The sequence below is a fragment of the Triturus cristatus genome, chromosome 8 (genome assembly GCF_964204655.1).
Source record: "Triturus cristatus chromosome 8, aTriCri1.1, whole genome shotgun sequence".
NCBI lineage: Eukaryota > Metazoa > Chordata > Amphibia > Caudata > Salamandridae > Triturus > Triturus cristatus.
In genome coordinates, this window is record NC_140591.1 from 35,266,108 (window position 1) to 35,291,728 (window position 25,621).

The 25,621-nt window shown below is 45.7% G+C and overlaps 1 protein-coding gene across 1 annotated transcript in view; it reads right to left on the minus strand.

Moving 5' to 3' along the window:
* The window catches only part of LOC146799897 (cytosolic phospholipase A2 gamma-like), a 668,494-nt gene that overhangs the window by 386,932 nt on the left and 255,941 nt on the right, over positions 1-25,621 (minus strand). Inside the window, exon 6 of the mRNA XM_085620828.1 lies at positions 336-453. Within this exon, the coding sequence (XP_085476954.1) occupies positions 336-453 (118 nt within the window). The remainder of the gene's footprint in view (positions 1-335; positions 454-25,621) is intronic.

The following is a 25,621-nucleotide window of genomic DNA, read 5'->3' on the forward strand; positions in this document are numbered from 1 at the left end:
TGTAAATTATTGTATGAATTAGTGAATCCATGATTGGCTCATGTGATTTCTTTTAGATTTTACTTTTACTGAAATGCCTTTTTATGATTAGTATTTTAAAATTTGAACCCAATATGGTGAGGGTAAGATTACTAATCTGACCACCTGCAAGCAGGACTTTACACTACTGCTGTTTTTATATCTACAAGAAGAAGAAAACTCTTAGCCACAAAAGGCGACTTTGCAGTCTAACACAACACGACTACTCAACTACACAAGAATGTGCTGTTGCTGGAGGGGTGTCTATCAATGAGTTTATCATTCTGCACTCTTTGCACACGCATGTTCGTTCCTACCAGAAGCGTTCTTGTTTTCAGTTATGATGTTACTCTTCTCCACTGCAGCATAAATGGGATACGGGTTTGCACCATTCTCACAAGCTTCCTTTTGTTTAGACAGGCTGTTTTCATTAATCTAGAAAGGAAAATGAAAAGATGCTTACCAAAAATATATTATAGGTAAAAGAACACAACACAAGAACATTGTAGCATGGGATCGTATTCTGAACACACCCGAGGCTCTGCTGACAGTTCAGTGTTTCACGGAATTGTTGAATTCCAATCAGTGTCTCTACTTTTCTGTTCCTCTGGTGCAGTAGAACAAACAGCATGGCAGGGCTCACTGCACAAAGGAGTGATGACACGGCCTGCTCTCTGCCACCCTGCAGCTATAGTGCCTGCGGGACACCTCTCTGGCAACAAGTAACAATGCTTACCATGTTTGAAATGTTGTGCAAACTAGGCATGACGTGACCTGCTGGCATCCATCCTTCTTCCATTTGTGTCTGGCTGAAAGGAATGTTAATGTTACGCAGCAGCTGTCAGAATCAGAGAGAGCATGAGGCTTAGCATCGCCCATGTACTGCCCCCCTAGCACCCGAGTAGGGAGACTTGGAGAATTCAGAAGGGAGTGACCCATGCCTACCAAAGATGCCCTTTATCCCATGATGTCAGGACCTTTCGCCGACCAACCAATAGCCACATTGTATTACTTGTCATTAGTTGCGCTGTATACAGCAGCGTGCATCTGTTGTGTAGTATGTTTCTATATATCCCAGTAAGAGGAAGCTGTTTCTTCAATGTGTGACACATTAGCATGAAACGAATGATGCCAGAGAGGTGTGAGTGTCCTACCCTCTATTCCCGATCATATTACGAGAAGCAGAGAGAGCCTGTTTTACACAGTTTGTACTTTGGGAGAGAGTCCACAGAAGGGACTGCAACGCTGCTAAAGGACAGAGAGAAGTATCTTTAAGGAGGGAGTTAGTTTACATCGACACATCGCCCATAAAACGCATAGAGCTCAAGAGGACCCATGGTTCGCTGATTTGTGGCTGGATTAAATGCGATTGTGCTTTTATTGTGTCATCTTTCTTTCTATATCCGAGTGAGACAAAGCGGCTTCTTCAATGTATAGCACTGGTATGAGGCTAATGATCCCAGATAGGTTTGTGGTGCCCAGCCCACATTCTAATGCTTGGTATGCAGATTTTACCTTTTGAGGGAGTCTCCAGAAGGGAATGCTATTTTGCTAAAGAGGAGAGAGGTTCAGATGTAACTAGAGAATTGTGATGCATTCGATGTTTTGAGCACTCCTGGTCTGCTCTGGAAGCAGCGTTTGCAGCCTAGCATGGGCCTGCTCCTCTGGCGTCAGACTTCTGATCATGGCAGACTTCTGGGAAGATTCCTTCAGGAGACAAGAATTATATGTAATCTTGGGGATACACATGTTGAATGCTTTTTACGTTTTGATGAAGACAGTTGTAGCCTCCTGTTGCAGACAGTCCTACTGTGTACAATAACGTCGATGTACTTAGAGTGAGTTTGTGCTCATGATTCATTGACTCTGCTCTCAATCTTTGGTTTCTCGTATTGATTTGATGGCCTTTCTCCCTAGTCCTGTGACTGACCTTCACAGTAGCATGTTGGTCACAGATTGTTTCGATTGCCCGAGTTTCATCCAGTGTCCGGTAACGATTTCCTTTTGCAAATGTTTAGATCATTTTACTTTTAGCAGTGGATATGAGTGCACTGCGTGGACATGTTTGCAAACGCTGGTGTAGGTTATTCTCAGCTAAATTATGTTTCTAGATTTAATTCACCTGTTTCCTGGCTGCTGCTTTTATCTGCTGGTGATGTTTTTTTTTCGTTTGTTTTTTAATTTTATTTCTGCTTCACCTTTATTTTGCTGGAATTCATGTTTTCCTAATTTCAGACTTCTGCTGACACTTCGGTCTGCTGCTGTTATGTTTAGGTCTGGCCTAGAAACAGCTTGAGGGGTCTCGCCAGACTTACGCTCTCTGAAAAATGAATCAATATAAATATGTATATGTACACATGCATAGTGAGACTTTGAATTAGTGATCCTTGCTCATTGGTCTGTTCGGATGTCATTAACACTTTGCTTCCGCCTGCTGGTGCATACTGCATGCGTCATGGCTCAGCCCACTTTAGCCATGTGTGAAGATGCACACATAAAGGAGCTTTGAATCAGCCGCCTTTGCTCATTTATTGTTTCAGATGTCCTTCAGGCTTCGCTTTCACCCACCTGCGCATACTGCATGCGTCATGGCTCAGCCCACATTAGCCATGTGTGAAGACGCACACATAAAGGAGCTTTGAATCAGCCGCCTTTGCTCATTTATTGTTTCAGATGTCCTTCTGGCTTCGCTTTCACCCACCAGCGCATACTGCATGGGGTAATGCTCAGCCCACTTTAGCCATGTGCGAAGATGCACACATAAAGGAGCTTTGAATCAGCCGTCTTTGCTCATTTATTGTTTCAGATGTCCTTCTGGCTTCGCTTTCACCCACCAGCGCATACTGCATGGGGTAATGCTCAGCCCACTTTAGCCATGTGCGAAAATGCACACATAAAGGAGCTTTGAATCAGCCGCCTTTGCTCATTTATTGTTTCAGATGTCCTTCAGGCTGTGCTTTCACCCACCAGCGCATACTGCATGCGTCATGGCTCAGCCCACATTAGCCATGTGTGAAGACGCACACATAAAGGAGCTTTGAATCAGCCGCCTTTGCTCATTTATTGTTTCAGATGTCCTACAGGCTTCGCTTTCACCCACCTGCGCATACTGCATGCGTCATGGCTCAGCCCACATTAGCCATGTGTGAAGACGCACACATAAAGGAGCTTTGAATCAGCCGCCTTTGCTCATTTATTGTTTCAGATGTCCTTCTGGCTTCGCTTTCACCCACCAGCGCATACTGCATGGGGTAATGCTCAGCCCACTTTAGCCATGTGCGAAGATGCACACATAAAGGAGCTTTGAATCAGCCGTCTTTGCTCATTTATTGTTTCAGATGTCCTTCTGGCTTCGCTTTCACCCACCAGCGCATACTGCATGGGGTAATGCTCAGCCCACTTTAGCCATGTGCGAAGATGCACACATAAAGGAGCTTTGAATCAGCCGTCTTTGCTCATTTATTGTTTCAGATGTCCTTCTGGCTTCGCTTTCACCCACCAGCGCATACTGCATGGGGTAATGCTCAGCCCACTTTAGCCATGTGTGAAGATGCACACGTAAAGGAGCTTTGAATCAGCCGCCTTTGCTCATTTATTGTTTCAGATGTCATTCAGGCTTCACTTTATACATATATGTCTCCATGCATGGTACACTTCGGGGCCATTGCTTCAAAACAAATGCCTCTTTTTCATTCATTTGGGTTTTATATTTACAACTTTTTGGCCTGAGCAATGTAATTTTAGTTTTTTTAGTGAAAGCCGCCTCTAAACCTTTTTATATAAATATTTATGTCACCCCTAAGTGTGACATAAAGGCATTGTGCCGGGCATTTAAAAGTAGTACACGTAAAAGTTTAAGGTTAATTATGCCTTTACAATGAAAATTCCCTCAAAGCTATGTTCACTCTAGCAGGTTTGCGATATTAAAAACGAATCCTATATCTCTGGCATTGAACTAGCTGGAAAATAAAGGTAAACACAAATTTCTAATAATGATTAAAACAATTCAATTGTGAATTCAGATTTCTTCTAAATATTACAGAAAGGTAAATGTAAAAAATGACCTTTGCCCCGCGCCTGGAAGCTAAATGTGCATGTTGATCTCCCACATCGGCCAGCCAGTAAGGAGCTTTCACATAGGTGTGAAAGAGGTGTGAACTTCTCATAGGAGTACAGCAATAGGGTGACCTGAATAGGTCGAGATAACCCCTCTGAAGCTGACAGAATATAGAGGGGGGGCAATGGAGGTTTGTTTCTGATATTAAAGTCCTGCTCAAATGTCACATACTGCTTGACAGGTCTGCTGTGTTGTTCCATAGGACCCTTGAGGCATGCTTCAAAGAGGCCTCCCCTGTTACAGGCAAATGTTAGCTGACACTTGAGCTTCTGAGTGACATCATTGACAAGTTGTGCTTCACTTACTTTGTCTAGTTGATGTCATCAGAATCCCTAGGTAAAATCTATAATTATATATGGTGTATTTGTTTTTCATAAGAAGCCTTTAGCAGTTATAATCAGAGCAGAATTTGGTTATTCACTCAAGTAACAGCAGAGCGATGGTGATGTAACTGATGGGAAACACTCACTTCTCCTTTGTTCCACTTCCTCGCTCAGGTCTCCAGAGACATAAGCGCGATGACAAAAATGTGGTTGGTGATCCCATCTGCCTTCTTCTGCCAGTCCTCAGACTCTATAGACCTGAGGGAGGTGGTGGAATGCAGGTGGCATTGTGCCAACCACCTTCCCCTCCAGGCTGACAAGCAGGCCTCACAGAGTTGCTGTCAACACAGTGTCATCTCTCCCCATTCTCCCTATGAGAGCGGAGCCTTGGACTGGGGACAGGTGGGAGTTCACAGAGGGTGGTGGGTACATGGCACGGGACCAGATATATATGTTTTGTTTTTACTTTGGGTGGGGGAATACAAAAAATACACTGGAATGTGTTAAGAGAGTATGAATAACTGTATCTAAAAAGGATGAGATGTCATCAAAGGTACTACAGTACCTCATTTCTATTTATAGTTCATAAAAACTTTCTATACCAAAAGATTGATCTCACACAGATGATCTCATGATAAAAGACATTCTCTCCTCTCAGGACTTGGATGAAATATGTAAGAGCCTGCTTTGAATACCTTTGTCACAAACTGCATAGGGTGTGGTTACAGAAAAAGGTTGGCATTCACACTTTGTGCGAAACTAGAATCTTATTTATTTATTTATTTATACATTGATAAAGCGCATGGTTACACCAGACGGTGTGTCCCCGCGCTAAAGAGATCACCAGAGGGGGTGGCGGAGCTGTCCGAAACTGCACGTTACATCATGAGTGGGCGTTATGTCTATCTTGGCTATGGTTGTACAAATAGCCAGGTTTTTAATAGCCTGAGAAATCTTCTTTCGCATGGCTCTCTTCTTAATTCTAACGGGAGATTATTCCAACACTTTGCCGCTCGGTACCTGAAAAAGCGCTCCCCCATTCTCGCTCTGACAACTCTAGGTACCGTCACTAGGTCCTTGTCTAGTGATCTTAGGCTACGTCCTGGTGTGTATCTCGTGATTAAAGGTAGGAGGTAGCTAGGCCCTTTTCTTCTTAGGATGCGGTGGCAGTGGCACATAGCTTTAAATCTGATTATTTTTCCACTGAGAGCCAGTGGCGAGCAATCAAGGTTTGTTTAGTGTTGGTTCTTCTTGGCAGGCCCAAGACTAAGCGTGCCGCTGCGTTTTGTACTTTCTGAAGTTTTTCTAGACCTCTTTTAGTAGTGCCCAGATATAATACATTGCCATAATCCAATTGGGAGGTTACTACTGCGTGAACGATGGTCTTCCTGGCGTTAGAGGGGAGGAGGTCTAGAACTTTTCGCAGAATTTTCAAAGCACAGTAGCATTTCCCAGCCATCTTACGGATTTGGCTCTCAAAAGTCAATTCGGAATCAATCCAGACCCCTAGATTTTTAACTTCTGTTTTGGGGGTAGGTATGTGGCCCAAACAGTCCGGCCACCATGCTGTTGACCAAATTGATGGAGCCTTTCCAACTATCAGCACCTCCGTTTTATTGCCGTTCAATTTGAGGCAATGATAGGACATCCACTGGGCTACCTCTTTTAGGCAATCGGAGAAGTGTGCCGCCGCAAGGTCCTTTTTATTTTGGGATAGCATCACAATAAGTTGGGTATCATCTGCGTAGGATACAATTGACACCTTGTGTTTCTGAACGCACTCCGCTAGCGGTCCCACATAGATATTGAATAAGGTGGGACTTAGAATTGACCCCTTGGTGTAAGGGGATGGTCTCCGAAGTGTAGCTTTCCTGTGTGACTTGGAAGCCTCGCGAGGAGAGAAACTATGTCAACCAGCCTAAAGCCAGATGTCTCACTCCACACATCTCTAGCCTATGAAGGAGGAGTTTGTGAGGTCTAGTAGAATCAGTGCCGCTGTCTGTCCGTCATCTGCGTGCATTCTCAGGTTTTCAGAGGCCATAAGCAATGCAGAATGGGCCCTTCTGAAACCCGATTGTGACGGATGGAGTAGTTCTTTCCTGTCTATATGTTCTACCAGTTGCTTATTTATAGCCTTCTCTGCAATTTTCGCCACGAATGGTAGTAGTGAGATGGGGCATCGGTTTTCTAATATGTCTAGGTCTAGTGATGCTATTTTTTTTAGAGGCTTAACAATGGCTTGTTTCCATCTGGTCAGGACCGTACCGCTTTGGAATGATCTGGAGATAAGCTCCGATATATATGGCACGATTTCTTTGGCGCCCTCCATTATTATATCTGGACGTGCCGAATCTCGAGGGGAGCCAGATTTGATACTTTTTGCTATGGCTGTAAGATGCTCCAATTCAGGGATCTTAATAGCCTCTAACATCATTCCCGTAAACATGGTATGGCTTTCAACGGCAAGCCCTATACCTTGATTTACATCTCCCGGGAATGTGTCATAAATTTTTATCACTTTTTCTGCAAAGAATTCGGCTACCCTGTTGCAGCTATCCGCAGATAGGGTAGAATCGTCCTTCTTTTCGCGTGTCCCAAGAGATTTTAGTATGGCAAACATTTCTTTTGATGAGTTCTTAGCCCCTTCAATTCTTTCTGTGTAGAAGGAACATCTGGTTTTTTTGATCAGTGTATGATATTGTTTTAATTCCTTTTTGTAGTCTTCTTTGGCTATGCTACCATAGTCCTTCCTCCATACTCTCTCAAGCCTTTTACAGATTTTTTTGGCTGACTTTAGCTCCACATTAAACCAAGGGGCAGTTTCCTTTTGTCTCCTTGGAGTCCTAGTGCTCCAGGGTGCTGTCATATCAAGTGCGTGAGTAATCCATGTTTCTAGTTGGCTATTAGCTAAGTTGATGTCTAAATCAAGCGTAGGTCTATTTTTTAATAGTTCACTGGTAAAGGAGGTAGAATTAAAATTATTCCATTTCCTGGTTGTGATTTTCTTGCTCTGTAGTTCTGATCTCTCCCTATGGGAGGGTATCGTGAACTGAATTAAGTGATGGTCCGACCATGGAATTGGCCATGGAGTTTCTACCTCTATTTCCGTGATATTTGAAAAAATAGGGTCTAAGGTATGTCCCCCTTGGTGCCTCGGTGTCTCTACTTTTAGTACTAGGTTATGTGTCCATAGGTCCCTACGTATCGCGTTAGCCTCTTGATTTAGTTCATTGTCGAAATGTATATTTAGGTCTCCTAGGACTAGGAGATTCTTATGACGAAGGGCTGGTTGTATTAGTTCCTCATCTAGACTTGTTATAAATTGTGCTAGTGGTCCTGGTGGCCGGTATATCAGAAAGCCTGCAGTGGTGTGATCTTCTGTAGCTGCTAAGGAGAAAAAAAGTGCCTCACAATTTTTAATGTCGGCCTTTTTAATGATACATTTCAATGTTGATTTGTAGATTATAGCGATGCCGCCACCTCTTTGACCAGCTCGGTCCTGCCGTGCTATCAGATACTCATTAGGGATGACGTGCAGAATATCCGGGTTAGAGCCTTCATGCAGCCATGTTTCAGTCAGGAGAAGAGTATCCAAATCTCGTTCTCTCAATAAATCATGGATTTCAAATTTGTGCTTGGCTAGCGACCTGCAATTCAATAGTGCTAGGTGTAGCTTTCCTATTGTATTTTTGTTTGGTTGGGGTGTTAGGATCAGTTGCCAGTGCCTGCATTTCAATTCACTACTGTCAGCGATTATGGTGTGTTTACATAGAGTATTGCAGGGCCTCTCTAGTTTACGTAGATCATCTGCTGTAAATATGATCTTGCAAATTGGACCAAGGGTTTTGGTGTCTGGGCTCGGTCGTGTGCGGACGGGCGCAGACGGGCTTGCCTTTAGCGCGCCTTCGGCGCGCAGGCGGCGTGCCCGCTGCGTGCGTCCGCTGCGCGTTCGTGTGCGCATCGGTCTAATGAGTAGTCCCGGGTAGGAAGTCCCGCCTCCTCAGACCGGAAGTGAATACTGTTGGGGTTAGCCCTGCCCTCCACACAACGGCACACAGCCGGGTTGGACCAGGGCGGGTGATTACGCAAAGCGCACCTTCAAATATCAACACAGGTCAGTGAAAACATTGAAAACATAGTGCACATATTTCTTTTTAAAATCCAACTACTTCTTATTTTAAATTCTACTTGATTCGCGCCTAAATACAACGTTCGTAATTGATTCACTCAGCGTTACCGCACACAAGCGCCTCCACAATCTTAATGGGTCTCTCGCTGCGCTGTGTGCACTTCGGTCTAATGAGGAGTCCCGGGTAGGAAGTCCCACCTCCTCAGACCGGAAGTGAATACTGTTGGGGTGAGCCCTGCCCTCCACACAACGGTCTTAGTTGATCCAAGACGTAGGAGTAGGTTTGTGCTCCAGTCTTTTGCTAAATGTAAATCGGGAATCAAAAATCCCTTCTGGATAAATTGAATGAGTCGTAGGATGGTTTGAATGGCTGCAAGCATTTTGAACTTGCTATGAAGGTTTAGGACACCAGTTGAGTGTTGGGCTGCGTAAATTCTGATGAGGAGTTCAACCCAAAACATGTACATATAATCTGTATAGCCCAAACTAACAATGATGTTTTGATTTCTACATATAGATGTAATGTTGAGTCGGAGGGTTCTTCTATGCTCCAGTGGGGACAATGGTATCCCAAATGCCACGTGTGCATCACCACTTGGTTTTTCTCCAAATAGAACAGGTTTGTCAGACCACTCAGGTGAATAATGTGTCTACCAAAGTATTACTAGCAGTGGGAGTGCAGTCACAACTGGGTAGTTATATATAGGATCATGTTTCCATGCTAAAAAAATCTTTTTTTAACCGTTTGACAAATCTTTACAAAAACTCCCGAAATAAAGTCTCATCCACCTCACTCAGCTCCTTTCTGGAACATTTTGAGGTGATCTGTCAAGCAGAGAGAGCCAAGAAAAAGGGGGGAGGTCCCAAAATGTGTTATTCCCATTCAGGAAAATTGAACACCGATACCACCAAATCTGCAGAACGGAATTACACCAAATTTAGCAGAAGGACAGATCTTGGTCCAGAAAGTGTAATTTTTATGATTTATTTTAAAATTGTATTCATTTGTTTTAAAAGTAGATGTGGCCTGTACAGCCACTAACAGTTAACCAGCATTCAAAACATAGAAGTGCCTCATCACAATATCTTGTACCATTATCATAATCCACCGCCTTACCGTACCCCATGCAATACCAACATTGACATTTAAGATACAGACGGGGAGAAGCCCATTAGTGCATGCATGTGTGATATGGAAAAACTATGTTCAGTGTGACATAGGCTGTTGACTTATTTTCGGAATGTGTTTTTAACAGAAAATCATCTATGGGAGACAATGGTAGTCATTACATGACCCACTACACCGCACCATCCTGGCACCTCCACAGCCACCTATGCGCCCTCCCAACACACAACAGTGCATTACTGTGTATCTCCAGGGCGAGGGGATAGGTAGGACCTCCAGCAACTCCAGATGTTTGAGCCAGGAGATAGCTTTGCAAGAGGTCCTATATGTGTCTGGCTCTAGAACTCGGGGGGAGCATTTCTGCATAGGTGGTCAACTAATCTTTACAATAGATTAAGTCATCAAGCCATTCCTTACATTTTGGTCCTCTCCCCCTCCTCCACCTATACATCTTCATTTTGCTTAAAAAAGGCTATATATTTCTCAAAGCAGGGCTCCACATCTGCTAAGTGTCCCAAGATTGCCATCAGCGGAGTAAGGTCAACCGTTTGGTCTATCATGACAGAAAGAGCGTTGGATATCTCCTGCCAGTGGGCCACATACCCATGCGAGGTGGAGGAAATCTGCTCCCTCCATGCTATAGCATGGACAGCGGTCATCCTGACAGATGTGATAGCGGTGTAATCTTACAGATGTGTAATACATTTTGAGTAAGAATGTATAATGTATAATTCGAAGTCTGCATCCAGCATTCCTGGCATTGCTCATTTGTGAGGGTTATACCAGTTCCTGGTCCCAACCAGCACGGGCATGTCCCGCAAGGATTGGCGCCTCGCATTGAGCAGTATGGTATAAAATGAAAAGAATATGTCTTGGGGTAGGGGACTTAAGTAACGTATGCAATGTGTCCAGTGTAGTTGGCTCATGTGGAAAGCCAGGGGCAGCAGCTTTTACATCATGGCATAACCGGATGTAGAGGAACCGATCCGGTGGGGCCATCAGTGGCCCTGCTTTTCTGAAGCATCTGTCTGCATGCTGTTTCATGCATAACCAGAATTGATGGATGATAATGTATAGAGATTAATGGGGAGTATAGCACTGGTTTAGCAAGCAGACAAGCTAGTTTGCTCCATGCCCTAGTGGTGCAGGCCACAGATGAGTCCTGGGGAGCTGCACGTGCCCCTAGACAGGAAGTGAGCGGTATTGGGTTCATGTATCCCTGTTCTATAGGTAGCGGTGATAAAGAGAGGTAGGTCAGTGCCAATGCATGGCATAGAGTGCCTGGGGACACAAGTGGTAGAGCTCCATATCTGGTGCTCCGAATGCTCCCCTATAAAAGGGCTGTGTGAGTGTGTCCCACTGCAAACATGGCCGCCCTCCTGCCCTGGCCAGTCGTATTAGTTGTGTTATGTACCGCCTAAAAGAAATGCCATCCTTGCTAATGAGGAATTTTGAGAAAAAGATATAGAAGCTTCAGGAGTGTAACCATTCTCATGAGGGAGACTCTTTCTGCCAAGGAGAGAGGCAGTCATTTCCAGCGACTGATGTCATCTGTGATGGTGGAGAGAACTGCGCCATGATTGGTTTGAATCACTGATCCCTATCTCTAGTCACCACTATCCCCAGGAATCGGAGCTCAGTTCCTTAGCACGCCAATGGGAAATCAGGGAGAAAGTGTTTTGTGGCCAGCGTGAGGAGGAACATATTGGATTTTTCCCAGCTAATTTGAATGCCTGATAAGCCCCCGAAATGTACAAATTCACATAGTACCCCAGTCAAACCGTCCAGAGGATCCCTCAAGTGTAATGTAATATCATCCGTACATAATGACACCAGCAAGTGTTTGGTGGGATATACGATCGTTCCATCGACAAAGTGAATAGCAGTGGTGTGAGGGTACATCCCTGTCAAGCATGATGTAAAATGGAGGGGATACTGCACTGTTTATCTGGTTTACCTGCACCCTAGCTATCAGCTCAGAATGGAGTGGAGCTATTCATGCCGAATAGGACACGTTACAACACATGCCTTTACAACGTGGTTTTAACATTGCAACATCCATTACAACGCATGATTTTACAACGCATGCCATCACAACGCATTTTTAGAAACTACACTTACAACTCATTTGATTAAAACGCATACCATTATAACACATACTATTACAACGCATAATACTTTTAGGGCAACAGTAGTGCTTACTACTTCCCACACCAGTGAGTGCAATAGTAGGCTAAGTATTGGATAGTGTAGAGGTAAAATTACTATTCCCACTCCAGTGAGTGCAACAGTAGGGTAAAATTACTGTTTCCTATTACTTACCTTGCAATGGGTTGTAACGGCATGCGTTGTAGTGGCATGCTTTGTAATGGCATGCATTGTAGTGACATGAGTTGTAATGGCTGCGTTGTAATTTCATGCTATTTAAAGGTAGTGCGTTGTAATGACTGCGTTTTTAATGGTTGTTTCCCATCCATGCCAGAAAGGCTGAAGGGAATCCCATGCACCGGAGGATGGCCATCAAATACTCCTACTCTAGTTAATCAAATTCCTTGGTGACGTCTACGAAAGTAGACACCGCCGCAATATCCAGATTTATATCTTGTAGGATCGTAAATAGCGTGTGCAAATTGTATGATGTAGACTTCCCAGGGATAAACCCCGGTTGGTCTGGTAGGACCAGAAACGTCATAAGTAAACTGAGTTGATTTGCTAATAATTTAGCAAGCATTTTGGCATTACAATTGATGAGCGATGGGGGTTGGTAGGACTCACAATTGTCAGGGATTTTCCCTAGTTAAGTAGGGCGATGATTTTTGCTTCTCTCATTGAGGGGGAAGTGCGCCACAGTTTTTCAACTCCACAAAAACAGACTGTATGATCAGTAAAAATGTGGCGATATACTGTTGAAAGACCATGTTCAACAAATCTGCTGGAAGACCGTCAGGTCCCGGGGCTTTACCAGATTGCAGTTGCATTACTACTTCCCTTATTTCATCTACTTTGATTTCTGCCGCTGAAAATTCTCTCTGGCTATCACTTAGTCAGCCCAGTGCCACAGTCTCTAGATAACTGTCATTGCCAGCTCCATGTGTCTGGCACGAAGTAAACAAGTTCTCATCGAAAGTAGAAAGACGTATAATTTCTAGAATGCCTCTGACAAGTGAGCCTTACTGATCTTGAATTTTGAGGATATGGTTTGTGAAGTGTGAGTTACGGGTCATGGTTGCCAGTGCGTGCCTGGGGTGCTCCTCCCCCCATATGCCCATGATATGGAATTCTTGCCACAATACAAACACTCACATTCAGCCGTGTCCTAATATTCCATCAGTGCTATTTAAATTTTTCTGGACACATCAGATTTGTCTGATGGGCCCAACTTGGCCTCCAGTGATTTAATTTCCCTTACAAATCTGCGCAAGAAATCTCTAATGGAGCACAGGACATCCCCACTTTTGGCAATACACACAGCATGCATAGTTACATTGAATGCTTCCAGACTATTCTCATTTCCGGGTCTAAGTCTTTGTTCCTGTTAAAAGTGAGTGACTCTCTGCATCCAGGTACAGAGTCCTTTGGAAATTAGCCAGTAATCCAGCCTAGACCAGCTATGGTGTACAGCAGAGAAGTGAGTTCCCTCCCTTTCCAAGGGGTATTGAGTTCCCCAGGCATCTAGCAGCGTGGATCATCCAATATACCACAGATATGACGCACAGCAGCGATACGGTATGTGGGCAGTGCGTGGGATCTTTCTAGGAACGCGTTCAATGCTACATTGAAATCTCCCCCCCCCACAGAATGTGGCCAGAGCCAGTATCTACTATCTTCCCCCATAATCTATCAAAAAAGAAGGCATTGTCAGTGTTTGGCCCATAGCAATTGGCTATGATGATTGATGTGTAGGCCAGTTTACCCCAAACAATCGTGTATTGTCCCTGGGGGGCATTTAGGAAACATTGCGGGGTTTACTGCATGTCTTTGCGAATTATAGTCACTGTGCCCCTCGAGTACGAAGAATATGCAGAGCATTGTGCATGTGAGGCCAACTGGACCACAAAGTGCGGGCTTGTGGAGTCAACCAGGTGACATGTTTGCAGGAGGGCAATATATAAATCATGCTTATCCAAGTATGGTAGTATATGCAATCCCTTGCGGGGGTCCCCCAGCCCCCTCACGTTCCATGTTAAGCAATTATGTTCGAGGCATATGAGCTGCAGATTATACACTGGGCATAGATCGCCATCTGGTGTTGGGCCCGGATGTTTGCAGTTTGTTTTTCCTCTTGGAAAGTCTTTGGGAGTCACGAGGTCGGTGACTCCTCCTCTGGTTAGTATTGCGCTTGGGCTTCGGCTCCATCCTCAGATTGTTTTTTTCCGCCATCGGGCTCGGATGTAAAACTTCGCGCTCAGGTTCCGAACTTCCCAGTTCACCGATCGACGCACAAATCCTCGCTCATCGAGCTTCTTCTAAGACATAAATCATCTTATTCATCTTCCCTTTGGCACTTCTTTGATTCCAGTGGTCGACGGCGGCCTTCGGGCCTATTCCGGCTCCGGTCTCGGCTGATGGAAAGAACTCCCTTCAAGAAGTGCCCTCGATGTGGGTCCAAGTTTCCCCACACCGATCTCCATGAGGTGTGCAACCTCTGCCTCTCCCCAGAACACGAGGCCCGAGACTGTCCCGCCTGCAAGTCTTTTCGCTCAAAAAAGACCATTCGAGATCGACGGGCTAGACGCAACATGGCGCACTCCTCGACCTCCGCTCCAGTCGACATCTTCAGGGACGACGTCGAAGCTCCGGGACAGCAGGACATCGAACAGGAGGATGACGACCTCGTCAGCGCTTCCGAGGCCGTCGACTCAGATGTGGAGGACATCACCCCGGCGCAGCGGGTCGTGAGTACAATTCCCCCTCCCCCGCCCACGCCGATCCCGAAAAAGGCTTCGGTCACACCTTCGCCTCCGGGCCTAGGCAGGACCAGGCAGGACCAAGGACACTGCTTCTCACACCCCACCTTCGGGCCCGGTAAAGAAGCCTTCTAAGCCTTCCGGCAGCTCGGCTCGAGCAAGTCGGCCACTGGTGCCGACAAACACCCTTCAGCACCGAAGAAAAAATCGGCCTCCACCTCCACATCGAACCCGGCACCGAAGTCTTCGGTGCCCAAACCTGCTCCGGTGCCGACCAAACATCACAAGACCCTCGGCACCGACACTCCCGTGCCGAGACCCCCTTCGGCACCGACCAAAAAACCGGAGGTTCCCAGGAAGCACGGCTTCGACAAACCTAAGAAGCCGTCGGCCCCGAAACAGTCGGCGCCGACCGATCAACCAGTGTCACAGGAGCTCTTCACACCGGATCCTTTGCAGAAAACCCTCACCAAGGATCCAAAGACCGGACACTTGACATTGTCTTCAAAAAAGAGACACTTGGACAAGCCGGCTCCACCTCCACCTCCAAAGAGAAAGGACATTGCTACCTCTCCTTTCAGGGTGCCTTCCCCACCTCCTTTACCTCCTCCACCCTCTCCACCTCCACCCCCTCCACCTCATCGTTCCCCCACCTTGTCCCCTGTCCCAGACTATTTGGGGGACCCTTACTATGATCCAGCAGATGTGCCACAAGGTCCCACCCCTACTGGATCCCCAGACCCATGGGATGATTATAACAATCCGGACATCCCAGATGTCCCACAGGATGACCTTTATCCATCTAGGCCATCCCCTCCTGAAGATTCCTTGGGTTTTCACCACTTGTTACAACGGGCGGCACACTACCACGGGGTGGAGTTACATACCGACCCAGTGGAGGAGGGCTTCCTCCTAGACACCTTCGATGATACACATAGGTCCACTGCCATTCTACCTATGTTAAAGGGCATAATTAAACATGCCCCTGAGGTTTTTAAAGACCCAGTCAGGGCCAGGGTCCTAAACCCTCGGATAGAAAAGAAGTACAAAGCCGCCCCTACAGACCCTTCTTACATTAAGGGCCCTGCACCATTAGATTCCCTAGTGGTATCTACAGCCAGGAAGCGCTCAAATTCTCAGGCGTCAGGCGAAGCGCCCCCACCTGACAAAGAGTCCAAGCTCCTAGATGCGTCAGGGAAGCGCACTGCGTCACAAGCGGCCAATATATGGCGTATTGCCAATACGCAAGCACTGTTGGCCCGATACGACAGGGCGCACTATGATGAGCTAGAGACCATCATGCACCATCTCCCTGAAAAGTACAAGACTAGGGCTAATGAACTTATTCAAGAGGGAAAAACAATAACCAATACCTCGATACGATGTGCCCTAGACGCGGCAGATACAGCCTCCAGGGCCATAAACAACAGTGTCCTTCTCCGTCGCCATGCCTGGCTCAGGGTTTCAGGGTTTAAACCAGAGGTTCAAGCCTCTATACTAAATCACCCATTCAACCAAGATCATCTATTTGGCCCTAAAGTAGATGAAGCCCTAGAAAAAAATGAAAAAAGATACAGACACTGCGAAATCTATGGGAGCCCTACAAACACAGACTCCCAGGCGCTCCTTTCGCCGTTCTTCCTTTCGGGGCACGGGCAGAGGCTACTCATCGGACAGTGCATCCACGTCCTATAAATCCCCTCCTCAGTCTACCTTCACAAAAGGTTATCAAAGAGGCGGATACAGAGGCAATAATAATAAGGGCAGAGGCAAAACAAATACCGCCCGCTCTGCCACACCTCCTGCCCAATGACTTTCCCCCGCTCCCTCCAGACCATTCCACTCCGGTCGGAGGCAGACTGCGACATTTCCTTCACGTCTGGGAGACAATCACCTCAGACAGATGGGTGACACAAATTATTCAGTCAGGGTATTGCCTAGAATTAATATCTACACCCCCCAACATTCCACCCAGGCACCGCCCTATGTCGCAAGAACATACTGCGCTACTGACACAAGAGGTGATCTCCCTCCTGCAAAAAGGAGCAATAGAGCAGGTACCCATAAATCAACGAAATTTAGGGGTCTACTCCCTGTACTTTCTAATTCCAAAGACAGACGAGACCCTACGACCTATCTTAGATCTCAGACCTCTAAACACTTACATTCATTCGGACCATTTTCACATGGTAACCCTCCAACAGGTTCTTCCACTTCGCTCCCAGAACGACTTTCTCACCACTCTGGACTTGAAAGACGCGTACTTTCACATCCCAGTACACCAATCTCACAGAAAGTACCTCAGGTTTGTGGTAGACGGACAACACTACCAGTTCAAGGTGCTCCCGTTCGGGGTAACAACAGCACCAAGGGTGTTCACCAAGTGCCTGGCAGTAGTGGCTGCACACCTCAGAAGACAGCACATTCACGTCTTCCCCTATCTGGACGATTGGCTGATAAGAGTGTGCACCATACCGCCGCTACAGTCCAACTACTTCACCAGCTAGGCTTCACGGTGAACCATCAAAAATCCCACCTGGTACCATAACACACAAAACAATATCTCGGTGCCACCATAGACACCTCAAAGGCCATAGCCTATCCCAACCCTGCCAGGATTGAAAAAATACAGGCGCTGCGTCAAAAATTCCTATCCCAACACTCCCTCCCAGCAAGAGTGTTTTTGCAGCTCATAGGGATGATGGCCTCTTGCATCTTTATAGTGCCACATGCAAGACTCCAAATGCGCCCACTCCAAGAGTGTTTTGCGCACCAGTGGAACCAGGCCCAGGGGCAACTGACAGATCTGGTGTTGGTAGGCGGTCGCACCCATCGCTCTCTGCAGTGGTGGAACACCACAAACCTTTCCAGAGGTCGACCGTTCCTGTACCCGGTCCCACAAATAATCCTAACGGCAGATGCATCGCTGTCCGGCTGGGGAGCCCATGTTACATCTCACAGGGCACATGGACGCCGCAACAGAAGTTACTCCACATCAACCATCTGGAGTTACTGGCGATCTTCCTCGCCCTAAAATCCTTCCAGGTGCAGATTTTAGGCAAAGCAGTCCTTATTCGCACAGACAACATGACTGCCATGTACTACATTCAAAAACAGGGGGGCACACACTCTCCACAGCTCTCTCAGTTAGCACAGAGCATATGGAGATGGGCAATTCCACAAAAGATTTTTCTCCTAGCCCAACACGTCCTAGGAGTACAAAACACCGTGGCAGATCTGCTGAGCAGACAGACACAGCAGATCCACAAGTGGGAACTTCACCCACAGGTTCTTCACCCGTTCTTTCAGAAGTGGCGGCATCCACACATAGACCTATTCGCCACCCACGAAAACAAAAAAATGCCCAAACTTCGCCGCCAGATATCCACACCCATTGTCCAAAGGCAATGCGATATGGATGAACTGGTCAAACAAATTTGCATACGCTTTTCCACCTCTCCCACTGATTCCATTAGTGGTGCGAAAGCTACAGCAGCATTCCCTGACTCTGATCCTAGTAGCTCCAACATGGGCCAGACAACCGTGGTACACCACGCTGCTGGAACTCTCAGTAGTACCACACCAAAAGCTACACCTCTCACCATGCCTCCTAACCCAGAACCATGGAGAGATCAGGCACCCGGACCCAGCTCAACTCAACCTTGCGATCTGGCTCCTGAGGTCCTAGAATTTGGATACCTTAACCTTCCCCCTGATTGCATGAACATTATCAGGGAAGCTAGACGCACTACTACTAGGGCGTGCTATGCAGCAAAGTGGAAAAGATTTGTTGTTTACTGCCACAACACCACAATAAATCCCTTTAATGTATCCATACAACACATTATATGTTATTTACTCCATTTACAAAGGTGTAACCTAGCATATACCTCCATTCGGTTACACCTTGCTGCAATTGCTGCCTATTTACAAAACAGGCAGCACCTCTCACTTTTCCAAGTGCCTGCCATCAAAGCCTTTATGGAAGGCCTCAAAAGAGTAATTCCACCCAGAGTAATCCAACCCAGAGTGCCACCCTCACCTGTTTGGAACTTAAATATAGTCCTTACACGGTTAATGGGACCCCCTTTCGAACCATTACATAAGTGCGAGCTGCAATTCCTCACATGGAAAACAGCTTTTCTAGTGGCCATCACTTCCCTCAGAAGAGTTAGTGAAATACAAGCACTCACGATACAGGAACCTTTTCTTCAGATGCATCACAACAAGGTTGTACTGCGCACCAATCCCAAGTTTCTACCCAAAGTCATTTCTCCATTCCATCTAAACCAGTCGGTAGAATTACCAGTCTTTTTCTCGCAACCCACAGTTGCGGAAAGAGCCTTACACACACTGGATGTTAAAAGGGCTTTACTTTACTACATCCAGAGAACACAACCTTTCAGGAAAACCAAACAGCTATTTGTTTCCTTCTCCCCACCACACAAAGGCAACCCTATTTTCTAAATCATGGATAGCTAGGTGGATTGTAAAATGCATACAGATTTGGTACCACAAAGCAAAACGAACGCTATCGGTTCCCCCTAAAGCCCACTCTACAAGGAAGATAGGGGCTTCTATGGCTTTCCTAGGGAACATACCACTAGATGACATCTGCAAAGCAGCGACATGGTCGACACCACACACCTTCACAAAACATTATTGTGTAGATGTGCAAACCAAGCAACAAGCTAGTGTGGGCCAAGCTGTACTAAAAACACTGTTTCAGACAACTGCAACGGATGCCGGTGGTCACCGCTAGGGTTGGGTACTGCTATATAATCTATGCACAGTGTATAATCTGCAGCTCATATGCCTCGAACGGAATATGCTACTTACCAGTATGCATCTGTTCTTGGCATGTAGAGCTGCAGATCTATACACGCCCACCCGCCTCCCCGGCTGCCTGTATCCGTTCCAGTCTTATCTTATTTAGATACAATACACATGGGTTTCTTTACTGTTACTACTACGCTCCATCTTTCCCTGCTGGCGAAAAACAATCTGAGGATGGAGCCGAAGCCCATGCGCAATACTAACCAGAGGAGGAGTCACCGACCTCGTGACTCCCAAAGACTTTCCAAGAGGAAAATCAAACTGCAGACATCCGGGCCCAACACCAGATGGCGATCTATGCACAGTGTATAGATCTGCAGCTCTAAATGCCAAGAACAGATGCATACTGGTAAGTAGCATATTCGTTTTAACACATGCTGTGCTGCACTGTGTCTGTTCAGTGTCTGTCATCATAGGGGACGGCGCAAGTATCCAATATGTTTACCTCTGCATCTTTGACTATGAACATAAGTGCAGACATTTGTGGCAATATCGCTATAAGCAGATGTGCACATTCCTTCAAATAGAACAACCTCCATCCTATCCTGTTCCCACACTGGTGAGGGGATGCGTCACCCACCCAGTTAACGAGAACCATGTATAGTAAATTGATATAAGCCATGGAGTTGAAACAGTAGAGGCAGCACCGAAGCACCAATAAATACAAGTGCCTAATGCAAGGAGGATGAAGTGAGGGCCAAATGAAGATGGGATTATAAGAAGAGGAAGAGAAAAAATTATAGTAAAGCTAGAGAAGGGGGATCAGTACACCAGAAAGTTGTAGCTTGGTAGATAGGAGGAGAGTAGATGAGAGATTAGAGGGTGAACCACTACAGTGGTAGATAGGACAGGGGATATCAAACAGACAAAGAAAGGAATATCTTGTAGGGGGTCAGCCAGAGAGCCAGGCAGGTCTACCTCGAGTGAACAAGGGTGTCCGGGGGGATGATCATGGCTCTAGGGGGGCACCCACTGTATAAGTGATAGGTGGTGTGGAAAGAAGGCCTAAAAGTCTACACAGAGATGTGAGTGAGCATCTTTCATTATGCCATGACGTTTGACCCTTTCACTGCAGTTTCTGCCACAATCAAAGTTTAGCTTTCACGCAGCAGGAGTCAGGTCTATGGTCCTACAACGAGCGGAAGGATAGTTATTTAGCATCTGCCAGTGGTGATGATGGTCTATACCTTGCCGAATGGTGCTCTGATGGGGAGGCACAAGCTGTGTTATAGCAGATGAATTTATTGGCCTGTTGTTGAGTAGTGAAAACATGATCCTCGCCCTGATACTTAACGAAAAGTCGAGCAGGATAACGCATTGCATATGGAATGTTTGTCTGTTGCAGTTTTTGTTTGACTGGTGCGAATTTCTTACGTGCCTCTTGAACCGCAATGGTAAAATCCGGGTATAGGGACAGTATTGCCTTTGAACTACAATGTGCACTTCTTCCATACTAGTCGGAGGGCCGTGTCTCTGTCACGGTAGTTCAACATTCTGGCTATGATGGTCCTTGGAGCAGCACCAGGGAGCGGCAGAGGAGCTAAAGCACAAGGAGCACGCTCTACAATGAGCAATTTAGAGAAAGGTTCTGTACCAAAGAATGTGGTAAGCAAGTGTTCTATAAAATCTTCCATCTTCTGGTACACCCATGATATGTAAGTTGTTTCGGCAAGTCCATCCTTCTAAAGATTTGTTCTTGGCAGATGAATTTGAGTACCTTCTCCACGTTGAGTAACTTTTCACCGTGCCTGGTTACTGCGTCCTCAAGTGTGGAGATGCTTTCTATCTCAGTTATGCAACCATCTTGCTTCTCCACATTAGTGTAGTGGAGTCCACCCAGGTGCACGTGGTGTTTATTTTCGATTCATTGGATTTGAGGGTCTACTTCATAGCAACTAGCAATGTTCTCATGTCTGCTGTTATGTTGGACTCTTCATGGGGTGGATCATCCATGCTTGTTTGATCCATGGTGCTTCCTGGTGAGGGAGCAAGGATTCAAAGAAAAGAAACTTGCTCGGATAAATCTCTTGTTAACATGTACTAACAAGTAGGAATAGAAATATAAAAGAAAATCAACATACATATGATATTCATACATGGGGAAAAGGTTTTCTGTTTGCTTAAATAACAAAGAATAATTTGCAGCGTAACCAAAGTCCCGCTTTGAACCGGAAAATTGCTTTGCTCAGGTGCAAACCCGTCCTGCGTCATTAAACATGTGATTAACCCATGTGAGAGGAAATTCTCACGCATGCGCAAAGAGTTGTTAACTGTAGGTCTCGAAATACCGCATGCCTGGCATATGCTTGCCCGAATCTTAAAAGAAGTTTTTCGCTGCTAACGCTTTGCTCAACAAATTAGAAATATCATGGGATAGAGTAGAAGGGGGAGGTAAACAGTGATAATCACATTTTGAGAAATTAACATTTGTTTATGATTCTTTCGTCAATACTGAATGTTTCGGGCCTGATATGCTAAGCTGAAAGAAAGATGGTGGGTGAGACGCAGTAAAAGTTGAGTCTGCGCATTGAAGACCCAGAATGACCCGCTGACCGGGACATTGATCGTCTGCCAAAACCCAAGGAGGGGTGCTTGAGAAAAGATCCTCAACTGGAGAAATTATATACAATTTGTATCTATCTATTGTGTGAGACGTATGAGAAAAGGAAGAGTCATGAGAAGTGAATAAATTAAGTGGGAAGGGTTTACTAAACAAAGAATTAGTTAAGAATTGTTGAATGACCACATAAGGTGATGACAACTCTCCTGCCCCAGCCCAATCATAGTTCAGGATTCACAGACATTTGCAACCTTTGAGGGTGGGACATGCAAAATTAAAGGGTATAATTTGAGTAACTTAAAGTTAAGAGCTGAGCTGCTGCTGCTAAGAAGAATCTGATGCTGAGTGAGGAGTAGGTGAGAACTGCTATTGAGAAGAACAGACTGGGAAGATTCAATACTGAAAGACAGCCTGATTAGATTGAAGATTTGCAAATGAATATCGAGGAGGGATAGAGTGTAAGAGAGGGATATGCTACGGTGCGTCGGGTATTAGGGAAGTATAGTAAATATAACTATCTTGCACCTGTCCTACAGTCTTTGTCTCCCGACTCTTTATCAGGTGACCTCCACCAATCCTTTGGCCAGGGGTTTGGGTCTCCCCATTTCACTATCTGGTAAATATGTTTCTGTTTTGAAATTGCAATATCTTTGCAAAAATATGAATTATTGTGCCTACTGTCTCTTCATGTATCACTCCTAATGCATTTTGAGTTGTTGAAAGAGTCTGTATTTTGAATGAAATTTGATAAATGAAGTTTTCTCTCCCATGAAAGTTGATGGAGTTTGCACTGTGTATCTGTACAAATGAGCCTTTATTTTGATTGAATTATTAGATACAATCTATTCAATCGTACCTGGAGTCTGTGATTATTTTACTGCAAAGTTATTAGATATATGAACACATTTGTTAATATAACCATCAACTTCTGGACTAATGGTTCATTGACCAAAGGAAGAGTGTTGATCTGTGAAGATTAGTTAGACTGTGACTAAATTCAGATCAAAGGAAATAAAACTTGACCCCCAGCAAAACAATCAGGAAATCTAAATGTGTATATGGGCCCACTGTAAGTGATAATTTGATGTGTGAAAAGTTTATCCTGGCCTTTCTCCGGATCCGTTTTTCTGGTAGCAGAGTGATGGTTATTATCGATTAGTTTTGTGATAACTGATTATTGATTATTGACTATTGGTATGACAAATTGACTATATGTTTAACATAAAGAGTTTGTGTCGCATTTTATGTCATCTGGAAGTACAGGTACAGAGATAAGGGTGGATCTGTGCAATTTAAACTTTACTTTTGTCTGCCAGCCGTCTGTGTTCCCCATAGTTAAGCACATGCTTCAGCAGGAAGAAATAACTTAACTTCTTGCAAGAAATAGCAGGAGGACCCTGAGTGTGCGGTTTGATGTCAGTGGTGCAGGTACACCGCCCCAGGTGCCAAGTCCCGCCTCACCTTCACTATGTTTTTGGAGGGGCTCAAGCAGACTCAAACACTCCAATGGACAGGCCGCAAGGTGTACACATCAAGGAAAGGTGTGGGCCTTGTCATTAAGTATATTACAATGCATTCTCTGATCAAACCTTAGACTGCACGAGTGGATTCACATCTCATCCAAAGCCCAGGCAGTCCCGAAATGTAGGGAGCTGTCTCGCCCTTTTGCACAGCTACGGAGTCACCCGGAGAATGCAAGAGACCCTGGGCCGCCAGATCACATATGCTGTGCGCACCAGCGAGACCCATTCTCCAGCTCACAAGCCAGTCCTGGCACCCATGGCAGCTCTGTTTGGCTGCACAGCCCAAATCTATCAGGTAGGCAAAGTTTCCAGGAGGTGTCGCACAAGGAGATCTGCCTCCACACACCTCAGGAAGCAGCTCGACCACCCACCTCTCCCCACTCCCAGTTGGGTTGATCCACAGTGCGGCAGGCCAAGATGTCATCAGGTCAAAAACTGCTGCAGTCCCACCATGCAGGTCATGCCCACGTAATTAGCACCACCCCTATTGTCGGGCCTCCTATGAAATGGTATAAAGGGTCTCTGATCAACTCCCCACACAATACCCTTCAGCAATGATCCGGCCTTGTTTCAGTTGCCGGCTGCTCTGGCGGCCTCCATTACTGCCATGCAGCTCCAGCCCAGGCGCGCCCACTTGTTGAGTATTTTGAGCACTTAAGAAGCGCTACTGCTTCTAAGATTTGCATGTGGTGGTTCTCAGTTTCTTTCAGCAGTCAGGTTGCATTTTTGTGGTATACAATTAAACCATTTAAAGCAGGAATGTTGGATTTAGGCGTCAGACCACAGGTGCCTTATGACAGTGCGGCAAGTGTGCTTGCTGGCTCTTGAGCACTCCTGCCTATAAATTTTGTGATTTGATGTAAATTTGTTTAGAAGGTTGAGATCAATGTAGGTCTCAATGTGCTCATAAAATAATCTAAAAATGGTGTAGCGGCAGGGTAAATGTATCCTCTTCCCCCTTACTGTTTAAAACACAGGGACTCCCCCATGTTTGAAACGCTAAAAGTAAGAGTTAGTTTCAGCAGTAAGGCAGAGCATCAGATCCATTGCAGTGTTCAACTGGGCCTCCTAAGACTTTGCTATGGTTCCAAAACACCATTGTTTAATACCACAAATACATTCACACAGACACTCACATACCCACATAGCCCCACACATGGATACACATTAACACATGACCCTACACACTCATACACCACACTTGCACACACACAGATGCACACAACGACAACCTCACTCACACACACACACACACACACAACCTTACACACAACTGCATGCTCACACACAATAAAACAACCCCACGCAAGCATACACATCCACACACCCAAACATGCCTACACACAAAACATATACCCAGACAAAAAACCCTACACACACACACACACACAACTCCACTCACACATGCACTCATACAACCCCACAGACACACCCACACAACCCCACACACCCACTGACAAACCCATGCATACACCGGCACACTCACAGACAACCCCACACACATACACATCCACCAACAACTCATTCCCCCACACCTACATTGAGTAACAGACAACACAATCCCCCACACACACACTGGCACATATACACACACAATCCTCTATATCACACTGTGCCAGATCCATGTTCTCCTACAGCAAACCATGCAGAATGAGGATGGAAACCATGCCGTGAATCAATAAATGAGCCCAAATAGTGCAGCAAGATAAGAGCCTGGATTGACAGAGTAAGGCTGGAACTCATAAATAGAGGTGGGCGAAGAATTCTGCTCCACCAGCAGAGTTTGCGGTGTTTTGCCTATTCCGAACTCTGTCCAGAGCGTGGTGTTTCACGAAACTCTGCAAAGTGACGCGGGGGGAGTTTTTTCACTTGAAGCTCGCCAATGGTAAGTTGGCGAGCACTCACAAGAGAAACATCACATGCTAGAACTCCTCTCTGCACGTTTTTTTCAACTTGGGCAGTTGTGGCAGGTCAAGACCTCTTGCGTTGAGAAATCTGCCTGTCGCTTGACCCTGAGTGCTGATTGCACTGATTTTACTGATTTTGCCACACACAGGACAAGCTCCCTGAGCTTACAATGAC